Genomic DNA, 14,617 nt, shown 5'->3' with positions numbered 1-14,617 from the left:
TTAATAATCTGAGCAATAAGAGGACATGTTTCAACCAAGGGAAAGAACATCTAGAAGTCCTAGTTGTCATCTCAGTCTCGCTTTTTGACCATGGTCCACTTTAAGTTTCTTTCGGTTTCACTTTCTTCATCTTTGTAATTGTCCCTTCCAGCTACAGAATTCTATGCCTCTCTCATTAAGCCTACAGTAGTTTACTGTCAGCCCTTTGGGATGCTAACCTTAATGTCTCCATGTCCCTGCCTCCCCTCCTTTTTTTTATTTAATAAAGTTTTATTTTTCAAAGTGTACAGTTGGTGGAACCTGCTTATGCATCTTTACTAGCAGCTGGGGCATCTCTACCCTTGGAGTTTCTGGTGTCAATTATCTGAACTCTGTGCTTTGAAACCACTTGAATGAGTCCTTCGCTAAGGAGCTCCTGAAGGGCTGCCCTTGCTAGGGAACTGGGCATCTCCAGTCTGTCAGAGACAACAGCTGGGTTATAAACTTATAGTTAGGAACTTCCTTACAGAGTTTTTTATATGTGGCTTTGTCAGACAAGACTAGGTTATTGAGCTTGTCCCGAACTTTGGCTTTGGACCACTTCTTTTTGGCCTTGCCCCCAGATTTGTTTGCTTGGTCTTTTGTCTTTCTTGGCCAACTTTCTGGCATTTATCTTCTTCTTGTCATCCTTGGGTGGCATTGCGAAGCTTAGAGAGCAGCTGCTACCACTGCAGCATTGCTAAGATGTTGGACGAAAGGTGGCCACCATCAGCCATAGGGTCCGTAACATTGCTTAGTTTCTTGTATACATTCACGATGTTTTTCTTGTGAAGTTCTAGTTTACCGTGGGCTAAGAGAAAATGAAGGTTAAATAGGAAAAATGCAAAATCATCTCTCTTTATTCCTGAACTTTTTCAAAATATGTTTAATTGTACTGCTTCTTGAAATTATAAAGTTATAATTATATATAATGTGTGTATATATATATATATATATATAATACCAATTATCAAGTATTTCTTTTTCTTGTTTTTTTCTTTTGTGAGGAAGATCAGCTCTGAGCTAACATCCGTGGCAATCCTCCTCTTTTTGCTGAGGAAGACCGGGCCTGAGCTAACATCTATTACCAATCCTCCTCCTTTTTTTCCCCAAAGCCCCAGTAGATAGTTGTATGTTCTAGTTGCACATCCTTCTAGTTACTGTATGTGGGACGCCGCCTCAGCATGGCCCGACAAGCGGTGCGTCGGTGCGCTCCCGGGATTTGCACCCGGGCTGCTAAGCCACAGGGCCGGCCCTGAGTATTTCTTAAGTGTGTTTAATTTGTATTTTTAGTAGCATGACCAGCTAATTTCAAAGTCATAAACTCTCTTAGAAGAGTAGATAGTGTTGTGGTAGCCATCGTTTTATCTCTGGATATTATATCTTAAATCCTGCCTAGTTATCTCATTCTAATTTCTGATTGCTGCTGATTATCATCAGGTTGGCTGGCTTTAGGATTAGCTTTCTTTGCTTGGGTGATTCCCAGATAAGATTACTAATAATTAACACAATTCAAGTTAGAATGGAAGAAATTTTCATTGAGTTATAGTAAGTAGCTTCACTCATAAAGGTGCCCTGATTTAAATCAAGTCTTACGAGTCCTCTATTTTATTTCTAAATTTATTTATAGATAAAATTACTGATACTCACATATATGTTACACATACTAATGTATATTTCCATTTGTGGATGAAAGTTTTATGTATTACTCCAGCACTGTACATGATGTTTTAATGCCAACTTGCTCTTATGTCACAGCTGCAGTTGAGAGCCAGCATATGTTCATGTTAAAATGAAGACTGTTATGAAAGAGGAGAGTAGAGTGGAGTACTGTGTAGTGAGTAGCTGCCATATAGTTATGTTGAAACTTAGCAAACTTGCGACTGAGAATGCCCAGAGGTGCTGCCCTTCTCTCCTGTGAACTAACAGCCAGATTGTTTGTAATTTCCCGTGCTATTTAAAACAGGGTTCTCATGTATCAGCCATCTTCTGTAAGGGTGCCCAGTGTGACTTCGGTTGATCCTGCTGCTATTCCGCCTTCATTAACAGACTACTCAGTACCATTCCACCACACGCCAATATCAAGCATGTCATCAGATTTGCCAGGTATGTGAAGAGTTTTTGGTTTTGTTTTGTTTTTATCAAGTTTTATTTATTTTTAATCTTAATCGGTGGAGCAAATAAGTTTTAAAATTTTAAATAGAAATGCTAAGGAAATTTGAAGCCTTCATGTAAAGGTAGTATCTGTTTTAATACATCACATTCAATTCCTATCATTTTGACTATAGAGCAATCTATAGATTCCTGATGATAGGAAATATAGTAGGATAGTAGGAAAATTTTATAGTTTATTCTCCCTCATAGAGAGTTGGTACTCAGAGACTTTTTCTTATTTATCATAGAAGCTTCACAGGTTAGAGAGAGTAGTTTTTCATACTCTTCTTGGTAGCCCATCACTTCTTGGTAGCCCATCAGAACTTCAGAATATACTGGTGTATTGTAGGGTCAATATTGCCTACCAGCTTTACCCTGTGGACTTCATTCCCCTGTAAAGATAGGATCTACTGGCTGTTTCCCTAGTGCTGCTTAATATTTAGAGATAGCTTTTATATGAATATTAACTCAAGATTTTAAAAATTCAAGGCTGCTTGAATTACCTTAGTGCCGAGATTTACACAACCAAGGCCACATTATAAAATGTGAACTTTTTTCCCCGCTCACTCTTGTTTCTCTGTCTCCATAGCTATTGTTTTTGCAGACATTTTTTGTCAGTCAAATTTGAGCAAGTTAGAACCAGTGCCTCTTATATTCATGACTTCCTTCTCTCTGAAGGGCCCTTTTAGTGGAATACCATGCTGTCCTCCTGTTATTAATTTTGTTTTCTAGATTTATGAAGTTAATTTTGACATATTTATTCTTCTTATCCCTCTTAGTGAGGTCTTTATTTTAAGCACAATATTTATTCTATTGGGCAAAATTTGTATTGTTGAAACAGTTGATAGTTGTGTTATCTGGCCTAATGTAATTTTGCCACTTGAAATTTGTTCAGATTATTTGAATAAAATTTAATGGAAAAAAGAGACTAAAAACAGTATCTATAAAAAACATTTTAAATACCTTTTGCTTCTTAAATATGCTGACTCCATTATGTGCTTTGGGAATTAGAGTTTAAAAAATTGTTTGTGAACTCATCTAGCACCAATTTTAAAGTGTTTGTTGTGTACAAAGCTTGATGCTAAGGTACAGATGAAGTTTCATGGTCCATAACGAAGATGGAAACTTGGAGATATCTTAATTTCTAACTGCTATGTTTCCCTTTACTCTTGGCTAGTTGTAAATGAAGTTGAAGAGGGTGCATATGTCATCTTAGTATGTGTTATAAACAAGCATTCCAGAAGGACGTGTTTCCTAAAGACCTTGAATTAAAAATTAATCTTGAAAAAAGATAATGAACATTTTGTTTGCTAAAGTGACCCTGGCCATTTAGCAGTAGCATAGACACAATTTACATATCACTTGCTCTGTTAGTTTTCAAGTTATGTGAGTCTGGATGAATTTTTAATTTGGGAGAACTTACATTATCTCAGAATTTGGGCATAAAGTGAGACTATTTACTTTATAAAATGTGCAAATTTGAGAAAAATGCAATAAAATATGTTAACTGTGTATTTGGTAAAATACCTTTCAAGCTGGTATTAAGGAAATAAGACTAATATCCATGGCTGATATTTAGCCAATATAAACCATGGTGATACTGGTTATTAAAATCTTGAAACGCTTTCTTACCAGTTGATAAACTGAATAGAATAGGATCTATTGTATTTTAGAAGAATTACCAGTTTATTGTCATCTATGAATTATGTAGCAGTTACTTCATCCAAATAATTTAGTTTTTACTTTGGTTTTATTGTTAATGTGCTCTTTTGTAATTATTAATTACTTTGGTTTTATTTTTGTGCATAACTTTTATGTAATTAGCCATACTGTACAGTTTTGATATTTATAAGTTTAATAATTTATAATAAAATATTAAATAGAGCACCAAGAATGGAGAGATGACAAAGTTTTAATACATTTCTTAACATTCCTTTTAAACATCATAAACATGAATCTTCTGAATCTGCAGGAGAACAAAGAAGAAATGATATTAATAATGAACTGCAGCTTGGAACATCTTCTGATACTGTGCAACAATGAATACAAAATAAAAAAACTAATTTGTATTTATGGAGTGGAAAACAGCTTGATTATTTCAAGAAAAAACATGACTGCCTTATTATTGCTAGTGCCATATTGTCAGGTGCGAATGGTGCTCAAAAGTTGTATCATTAAAATTTGAAAATGCTAACCACTTACATATTTAATCATGTAACAATCATGTTTTGTTAAAGTTCATGACTCAAGAAAGGAAAATGTGTTGTTATTAATAAGGAAAAAACTAAATGAGTCAGTTTCACATAAAGAAGTATTTAAAATTTAAAACCTACAATTTTATCAGTGTTAATAAAACAAAAATATTTAGAATGTATCATCAGAATTTTTAACACTACCTGATTTTTGGTTAAAAATAATTGAGCATTTTCAACCACGAAATACTAAGGAGGGCATAAAATATATCACTACCACATATCATTGCTGTTGAAACTTACGGTGAAATAAGAAAACAGCATTTTGCTAGACTTATAAAATAAGGCGTAACATTTTAATCACTATTCATCAAACTTCATCTATTTCATATAAGAGTTTTAATAGTCTACTTAAAATGTAAAATGCAAGACTTTGATTATAGTTTAAAGTTTTTTATTAGAAGGAATAACATCTGAAATACTATATCAAACTTCACTGTTAGTGTTTGAGAAAAAATGGTTTCAGTGAGAAATATTTTACATTAAAACCTTATTGGATTTTCTGTAGAGAGCATCTGTGTAATGCTAGGGAGACACTCTAGAGTTTTAACCAAAATTTTAGAAAAATTTCTAGGTATATTTTTATGCGTTGTGTAAGTCACCATATTCACTTATCCCTGGATGAGGTGTCAAAAGATATAGATCAAGTAAATCTCTTACGTCTTTTCTCAATAGACTGTATACCTCCTGACACAAATGAAATAATAAAGAGAATTACAGTACATCTGAAGAGCTGGGAATTGAAATAATGAAAATATAGTCTTTGCACCTTGATGGGCAGCCTCCAGTGCTAGAGCTGCAAAAACAGTTTGAAAATTATATCAAGTCTGTGTGTTTATTTAAATTGAAGTTATGAAATGGGAATAGTTAAATATTTAGAAAATGAGCATTTTTGAGTGATTTGGCTTCAATACACAATATTCCAACAGACATATCAATACTTTCTTTAGCTTTATAAAAAAAATTTTCAGTTATTCAAATGGACTGAGTGATTCAACAAACGTTAAAGGTGATTGAACATATTAAATAAACTGTATAAAGCATAGGTATTATAAAAAAAATATACCATTTTAAGTAAAACAAAATAAAGTTAATAAAATTAAACCAATTAAAGACATGCTAATAAACTATTTTTGTGACTTAGTCAATAATAAAAATGTTGAATATACAAAACTCTCAGAAGGTATTATAAGGGCTAGACAAATTTTGAATTACTCTTCACCAGAAGTGGAGAGAGGGTTTACTGAACGTTATCGTTAATGTGAAGAGAAACTCTCTGTTTGAGATGTGTCACCTACTGATTATCAATTTAATGGGGAAGTCTTTGAAAAACTTTGTTGTGATTCCCTTTGTCCATTGTTGGCTCAAACTGCTGTATCATGTAGCTAGTGACCGGCATATAAAATGAAAAATCATATTAACAGTTTTTTTTTGTTTTGTGAGGAGATCAGCCCTGTGCTAACATCTGCCAATCCTCCTCATTTTTGCTGAGGAAGACTGGCCCTGGGCTAACATCCGTGCTCATCTCCCTCCACTTTATATGGGACGCTGCCACAGCATGACTTGCCAAGCAGTGCGTCGGCGCGCACCCGGCATCCGAACCGGTGAACCCTGGGCCGCCGCAGCGGAGCGCGTGCACTTAACCGCTTGCGCCACCGGGCCGGCCCCAACAGTTCTAAAAAATGCTTTAGAAATTGAATGATTTCTCTCAAATGATTGGTGCTACAGCTTGTATCACTTGATAAGCATTTTTATCATACCCTTATTTAGAGATTATAAGGGAATATACTTTAAAATTTTGAGTTATAAATTATTCATAGTGGTTATTAAATGTTTTAAATATCATCTCCACTAATATTCTCTATTTTGAGTAATAGTTTAGTATCAGACTTTCACTCTGTATGATTGTTATATTTGAGGTGACATTGAATGCCAGCATATAAAACTTAATAGAATTGAGTGGAAATTGGCCTGTCTTAGTGACCTATACCTAGTGTGAGATTTTTTTTTTTTATGTTTTGAAATTTAGTCAAACAGAGAGGTCTAGAGTAACTGACTTTGAAATTTATTGCTAGACTTTTCAGACCTGAAAATTTTTATTATTTATTGTTATAACTTTCATACTTCAAAATGGCATTACTGGGTAATGTTTTACACATTTCTGTTTCTGAAACATAATTGGAGAATCCCAGATCTTTGGTTTAGAAAACTGCATTAGCTTATGACCCAGTAAACCTTGATAAGATTTAGCTTGTTAGTGAGCAGCAGTTACCAAGTGCTTGCTTTGTGCAGAGCATTGGACTGTGTACTCTTGATGTGGGAACAGGGGGACAGAGCTATTCATGAATTAGACATTTGTTTAAGAAGTGATATTTTAGATGAAGCTCAATGTGGTGTATTTCCTAAAAATAAATGTGAAGTATCTTAAGAGCCTAAGTATGTTTTTTTAATGGTCTGAATCTGGATCATTATCTCATCATTTTTATTGCTTCTCATTCTATTAAGCGATGAAGGGGAAAAGTTTGCTTTGACTAGTCCTACTTCTCTCGAAATTTTTGGCCTCTGAGTCAGTGGGAGGTGGTTTTTCCAATTGTTTTGTCAGGGAATGTGTTCATTTTTGGGTTTTATGCACATCACTGATTGTGGTATAGAACTTCCCTTTGGCAGAATGGTAAGCAATTACCCCAAATGTTTTATGACTTATGATAAATGCAAAATGATTTTGGGAAATAATTCTTGTCTCCAAAATATGAGACAACTATTAACAAAGCATTTTTGTTTTAGGTTTGGATTTTCTTTCCCTTATTCCAGTTGATCCCCAGGTATGTATCCTGAATTTAAGCAACTAATTTGTATTTGATTATTGGTTATGTCACACTAACTAAAAATGACCAGTTGCATAAAATCAGGACAGTCAACTCTCAGTTACTTAAATTGATGGAAAGGAAGTACTATATAAATATTTCACAAGTTTATTTGGAGGAATAAAGTTGCTGTTTTTCAATTTATGATATTTCGGCCTTCATACTTGAATTTTTAATTATATTTTATTTAATTTAAGAATAAGTTGGCATTTCTTACAAGCATTTGAGTGATTAAAATGAGGGAAAGCAGTGCTAGATGGCTGGCAGTTAAAACTTTACAGAGATAATTTGTAAAGCGAAAATATGTATATTTTCTATACATAGAAAATAGTGGAAGCTGATTAAACAGACTTGAATCATTAGCTTGATTTTTCCTTGTTTTTAAAGGCAATCAGATTCAGACTTTGGGGATGCCCCAATCTAAAGTTGCTATAGACCAATCATTCCTGTTTATTTCTGTCAGAGATAATAAACTCTAGTATCCCAGAGTCTCTATGTGAAGACCTTGCAGTGAGCATGGACTCCACTGACAGGCTTACAACAGAGGCAGAGCAGAGGAGGAAGAGGCATGGGAAAAGTGTAAGGGGAAAGTGAAACAGAAAGAAAGAGACTTTGAGAGAAGTATTGAGAGTAGGGAGGGATAGAGGAAGAACCACAGATCACTGCTTTGTAGCTGCTCAGAATCAGCTAACCACAGCTCTTTTATCAGCCTCCTGTTTCAATACGCTGTGTCTGATCACACAAACAGCGCTAGAAATTTGGGCCCAAGGTAATGTGCAGAAGGAGGAATTTCTTCTCACCCTAAGTTGACTTGGTTACATCAGTAGATTCTATAGCAAAAGTATCCATATATTTTTCTAGGAAATGGATTTTTCAGGCTTAAAGTATTACTGATTTTTATGTGAACTATCCTTTTTAAAAAACTGATCTTGGAACCTAGAGGATTTTGATTTCATAGTGCTATTTGGCATGCTTAGTGTCAAGCTAAGTTATTTGATAAGCCAATAAGAAGGGTGAGGTTGTACCTTCAGTTTTCCTTAGAATCGTTAGATTTCTTCCTTCATATTGCCCCCTTAATCCCTGTTATCCTTGTGCAGATATGTGTTGATTACATGTAAAGGATACATACTTAGAGGTAAAATGGCTGCAAGTTAAGTAGTATAAGAATTCAAGGCATAGAGCCTATTGATGGCAGGAGTGTAGTATCTAGCATCCATTTATAAATGAACAAAAGTACCTTTTTACTACTAGGTAGTCAAAAACTGCCTGAGAGGTAGCAGAAAAAAATGTAAGTTTCTGGGCTTTTTTCCAGATTCTTTTTCTAATTTTAGTGGAAAGTTGGAAATTGACTTGATTTTAAAGAAGTTTACTACCTGACAATTCAACTATCTTTAAAGCTCCTAAGAAGCACTTTAAGAACTGTTCCTTCTCCCCCTTAACCAATGTCCCTTGAAGCTCTTTGTGCATGGCACTTATTTAATTGGTGAACCAAGACAGTTATCCATCCTAAACATTAAATTACTTTTTTGAAAGGCAGCGTGAATTTCAGTTGTTGCTGTTTCACTGATGGCAGTTTAAACCTGGGTCTGTTGTTCCCATTTTATTATCTTCTTTGAAGATCATGTAGTCTAAACAGCTTCAGTTTTAAATTCCTGTTCTGTAACTTAGTATCTCTAATGAGAGGCTGAATAATATACAGAATTGATAATATTGATTGGATATCCTTACTGATGATCTTTCATACAGTCAATCTAAAGACAAACTTAGGACATCTCCTCTTGCAGTATATACTAGACCTCACTTATTTTACTGAAGTCAGTGCAGTTGTTTCTCATGTAAAATATTCTACGGTGATATAAAATAAAGCTTTTAGCTCTTGTCTGTCTCTCCTCCTCTTGGTCGATATTAGAGTGTTCAACTCAGGTTTGAATTTGTCTGGGAATTAGCAACCAAGGTGGTAAGGAAACTGGAAATATGAACTCTGGAGTAGGGTGTCAGGCAAGCATCACAAGGAAGATTAGATTAGGTTAGATATCTTTTAAGATTGATTCCAAAATTTTGTGATTACATGAGATAATTCTCTGTTCTGAGCATCCTTCCCTAAATTTTGTGATTATGTGAGATAATTCTCTGTTCTGAGCATCCTGTGGTAGTTAGCTACTGTGTAGTCTATTTTAGAATGAATGCTATCCTTCTAATTACACAGGTATTATTACCGGTACATGCAAAGGAGTCAGACGCCACTATTCAGCTGATCAGCCTTCACATTATTCCTAAAGGGTCTGATTGATACTAAAGGGTCTGATTGATACTAAATTTTGAAAGAATTAACTGAATTTTGCGTTTTTGTTTAATACCATTAAAAATAAGTATTTATTAGCCTTTTATAGTGCAATTTAAATCTTGTGTAAATACATTTAGTGAGCAAATTCTTTTTGAGATTAAGTGTGAATCATAATTTTGGGGCCAATATTTACTATTAAATAACTTCAGTTATTGTTGACAATTTTGTACTTGTACCTGTATATTTAGTCAACAAATTCTACAAGTTTTGAGAGAAGCAAGGATATGCTGCATTCACTAAATAATGTAAAATAGCTAAATTCTGCCACCTTCCATCCAAAGATGTGAAGCTTTGAGAAATTTTTAAATCCCCCTGGGATTTAAATATGTGGCTGTCGCTTGTACATATCTAACAATTTCTAGTCTCTTTATTTAAAATCAATGTAGCCTCTTCCTCATCAGCATCATTGTTTGTTTCAAGCAGTACTGTCCTCCTATGTTTTTGGATAGTCTCACCTCACCCTTAACAGCAAGCAGTACGTCTGTCACCACCACCAGCCCCCATGAAAGCAGTACTCATGTTAGTTCCTCCAGCAGCAGGAGTGAGACAGGGGTCATAACCAGCAGTGGAAGTAACATTCCTGACATCATCTCATTGGACTAAAGGAGGACTTACTCGATTCTAGGAATCATCAAACTGCTCTTTCTTGGATCTCTGGTCCATGGAGGCTATTTTTTTGGTAACAATTAGTTTGATATTTATTGAAACGTCAGATGGATTCTTTTGCTTTCTGAGAGATGAACACAGATGACTACAGCAAGAACCAAATGACATGCAAGGATTTTTCTTATTCATGCTGTGCTCTGAGCATACGATACATTCAGCCATAACTGTATCTTCTTAAGAGATGGATTTCAAGTTCATATGTTACTGGATGGATTCTACAAATCAGTTAAAAAAAATTTTTGTGGTAATAAACAGCAATAAAGTTATGTAAATATTCAAGTAAACTTTTTTCTAATTAAAAAAAGATGTAATCAGTAATTCTGAAATGACAGCAACTTCTGTTTAACCTGATGTGAAGGAAAAATATATGGAAAAGAAGTATGTTTGCTGAATGAGTCCTTTCCACGGAGATTTGTTCTGTTTCATTGAAGTAATGAAGTTTTGATAAGTGGCCAAAGCTTGGGTTCCACTTTTCTTCCTGCAGTTTCACTTTCTTCCTGATTCCATCAAAGAAAAATGGCCTTTGTGTTATGCTTTTTTCCCTGGTTGTCGTTTACACTTTGAAGTTGTTTGCTAATGAATGCGGAACGAAGTTCTGGGCTTTGGCTGCTCTTTATTAGTGATTATGTTGAAGAACACTATGCAGTTTCTGCCCTGACATAATATGTATTATTTTTGGTAATTGTACATTTTCATTCTAGAGATTTCTATCAATTTGGGGCTTGCCTTCTCAAAAAAGAAATTCTATGCAGCCATTGAATGAAATGTTTTTGGAGTAAGGTGTGGCTGGAACGTTCCTTAGAATTTTGTTTGCACTGTCCAGAAATATTGAGAGATGGAGGCAATGGAGAAACAGATTTAGAGGAGGAAGGAATAACAAAGTTTAATTTCTTCGTAAGAACTTCTTTTGCTCATTTATTTTATAGAATAACATACAAATCTTTGAAACTTTTCAGATTTTAGTAACACTGACAGAATGTTTTAGATCTCTGATCATATTTCTCAACAATGTAATTTCAGTCTCATAGCAATGATTTTCAAACTTCAAGAAAAAGCAAACAATTGCAAAGGATGGGGACAGCATCAGATTTTTTTCCCTTTTTTTAAAAGGAAATCTTTCCTGAACTCACAAAAGACAAAACAGAATTAGAAATATTTGAATTTAAGTGAGGAAAGCTTGGAGAGGATGGGCCTGAAGCCCACTTTGAAAACCACTCTTATAAGTGCGTTTGATTTTAAATCCCTCAGGAAGCTGAGTTTTTACCCTTAGAGAAACATTTTTACCCAAATTTTATATTTTCCTTTGCTTTATTTGGCTTCCTAAATAGTTTTTGAGTTCTCAAGAAGTTAATATTTTCCTAATGTTTAGCTGTCTCTCCCTAAGCTGTATCTACTTTAGAAATAAAACTCTTTTTAAATCACTAATCTGATTTCTCAAACTGAAGTGCCCAGATGAAGACTTCCAATTTCAGTTAGAATCAGGACATGTTACTTCAGGGTTGCTGCAACTCCAGGGAGCTGACTTGTCACTGCTTAGTTTTTTACACCTTCTCAAGTTTTCATGGCCTGTGTGCTCCTTTTGTACTGATTTAACTTCATGTGATTTTCTACAGCATCCCTTCTTTCGCTACATCATGCCGTTATAAAACGTATTATCACTTTTGGAGAGCTGCTTATTATTAAAATGTGGAAAACAAACCTGAATCTTCTCACAGTAGTTATACCATAGTTTTACCTTCTTAGTCATTAGATTTCCAGTCCATGTTACAGTCCTTTGGTCCAGATATAGAATTTCTTCCTAGTAAAATTTTATGTTGCTGCTCTAAATACAGATGCAATTTCAGTTAACTCTGTAATCAGATACAAAAGGTAACCTGATTTGTGTGGTATAATTTGTTAATAAAGAAATGGTGTATATTTGTTATCATTTTGTTACCCTTTAGATTCTCAGAGACCCCCCCCCCCCAGTTTAACCAGCAAAGTTTTATAAGGTAAATGGAAATATTAATAGAAATTAGTTTGTTTACTTGGTTCTTGTAACCAATACGTCTGTGCTTTTATAGTTGTGCTTTGTTTCCTTTTCACTATTTTATGTGAACAGTTTTAGTGTTCATTTTTGGTGCTGTACACTGAAATTACATATAAAGTTTTAATTTATCTCATAGAGGCGACTAACATTTTAAAATATACACTGAAGTTTATAATCTTGAAATTGGGGCTTATATTGTGTATATATCTTGGAAGGTGAGTACTTTTTATGCCTTTTGCCTTAGGACAACAGCATGACTCTTAAGCCATTATCCTTTTTTTAGTATGGTCACTAAATATTTTTACCAAGACCCTGGCTTTTTAGCAGTGTATTTTGCTAGCCCATATTTCTGCTTAACTAAGTATATTGCAGTTTCAAGAGGTCATCTTAGCTGTTATGTAGATGTCAGCTAACCAGTGATTATATGGAATATCTTGTTTAAGGAAAGGAACTGCAGTTACTAGTCTCTTAAAAACACTTAGCCAACCTGTATTTTCATCCCTATTCATATAGAAGTGTTGAGGGCTTTTCTTGCTTTGGTAAATCCTGACAATGTAATTGGTGCTGAATATAGCTTCACCCCTACGGTCTGCTTACATTCACTAACTTTCTGACCCTTACGTGAGCCACTTGAGGATTTTATTTCCATTTCTGCCCAGAAGGTATAAATACTTGGCGTCTGTCATAGGGTAATTATAAAGTCCAAATGAAACAAGAGAGGTAAATTTAGGTTATGTGGCATTTTAATGTGTTTCAGGAAAGCTAGAATGAAAATACCATGATTAGGTGACAGATTGTGAGTATAAATAAGTTGATCCGTAACTCTTGGTATAAAACAAGTTTCCCTAGGGTAGAATCTTAAGGAATTTGAAGAAAGGTAAAATGTTGGATTTTAGGTGAAGTGGTGTTCAACAGAGGCTATTCTGACTTTGAGTCAGACCTTGCAGACATTTTGCCTTCAGACCAGTCCTGGACACTTGTCATTTAGTAACCAAGTTGTCTGTTTTTTTTCTGCTAATAAAGTATTCATGAGTTACATTTTGTCTTTTTAAGTAAAGTCAGTTTTTACAAAGCATTAGTTTAATTCTCAGGTATGCCTTTCATTTCTCTCCAGCCGCTAATTGGTAAAAAAGCACTTAACTGTTTCTTTCTTTCTTTCTTTCTTTTTTTAGTAAAAAAAAGTGTTAGTAAAAACACTTTTATTTTCCTAATTTTTTTCATCTTGGAAAATGTAGAGCAATGTGCCATTTAAACTTGGGTCTGACATTGTATTTTGTGGCCTTGGATCCATGCGATGTGGGAGCTTGGAGTTGTCATTTAGATCAGTGATTGATGATTTAACTGGCTTCACCATTTTTTTTGCTACAGTTCTACATGAATATGGTGAAACTTGTGGAAAAGAATTTAAGAATTTCTCTGCTTTTTTAAGAGTCTCATGCTCCTGTCAAATAAATGATTGGTTTGTAAGCCCCCTTTTTTTGTTGTTAGAAACCACACTCCAATACCTAGCAGAAACAAATAAAGCTATATAAAAATGCCCATTCTTCTTTAATGCTTGCCTGATTCAGTGTTTTTGTTTTTTTTTTGTTTATGCCAGTAAAATATGCTCATTGTGGAAAATTTAGACAAAACAGAAAAGTGTAAAGAAAAATAATAATTGCCTATAATTCTATCATGCAGGGGAAAGAAAGCACTTTAATATTTTTGCGTTATTTCTTGCCAGTCTCTGCTACTTGTGCATGTTTTTATGTAGTTTCATTTATTTTCAATATAATTTGTATCTTAATTTCTTTTCCTCAATCTACAGGCATTATTCCATGTCATTAAAAACTATGTCAACCTTTATAAATTGCATGATAGTCCATTGTATGGATGTGCCGTGATTTGTATCACCTTTCCTCATTGGACATTTTAGATTGCATCTAATGTTCCAGTGAATGTCTTTGTGCATAAATTATTTCCTTAGTATAAATTCCTAGAGGTGGAATTTCTGGGTCAAGGATATAAACACTTTCAGAGTTCTTGATTCATATCACTTTTCCAAGTGGTTTTACTAATTTATACTCCAACCATTTGCTATAAGAACTGTCTGACCATATTTTCAAAGAATATGTACCATTTATCTCTATGCAGGCATCTGCACTAAAGACCCTCTGCCCTTCTGACCTTGGTGAGCTGGGCTAACTCATGTGGAGATAATTGGCAGAGATTTTCCTGGGCTGTCTCAGTTTCAAATATATCTATCTGACATGTTCCAGAAACATCTACATATGGATATCCAAATGATTTT

At 34.4% G+C, this 14,617-nt stretch overlaps 1 protein-coding gene and 1 pseudogene across 9 annotated transcripts in view; one reads left to right on the top strand and one right to left on the bottom strand.

The window, feature by feature from the left end:
- Positions 1–13,866, top strand: part of PIAS2 (protein inhibitor of activated STAT 2) — a 100,158-nt gene extending 86,292 nt beyond the window's left edge. For 3 of the 9 annotated variants that reach the window (XM_087439170.1, XM_087439171.1, XM_087439172.1), the window contains 3 exons: positions 1,985–2,124; positions 7,209–7,246; positions 10,053–12,222. In XM_087439170.1, coding sequence (XP_087295296.1) covers positions 1,985–2,124; positions 7,209–7,246; positions 10,053–10,235 — 361 coding nt within the window. In that variant the 3' untranslated portion in view covers positions 10,236–12,222. The other 6 variants (XR_015554317.1, XM_087439175.1, XM_087439176.1 and 3 more) reach the window with 6 other exon arrangements.
- LOC101388047 (small ribosomal subunit protein eS25 pseudogene) lies at positions 305–679 on the bottom strand (annotated as a pseudogene).
- Positions 13,867–14,617: the final 751 nt, after the last annotated feature.

This window comes from Ceratotherium simum, chromosome 14 (assembly GCF_057802395.1).
Source record: "Ceratotherium simum simum isolate JZ-2026a chromosome 14, ASM5780239v1, whole genome shotgun sequence".
Taxonomy (NCBI): domain Eukaryota; kingdom Metazoa; phylum Chordata; class Mammalia; order Perissodactyla; family Rhinocerotidae; genus Ceratotherium; species Ceratotherium simum.
This window is presented reverse-complemented; position numbering and strand designations above follow the sequence as displayed.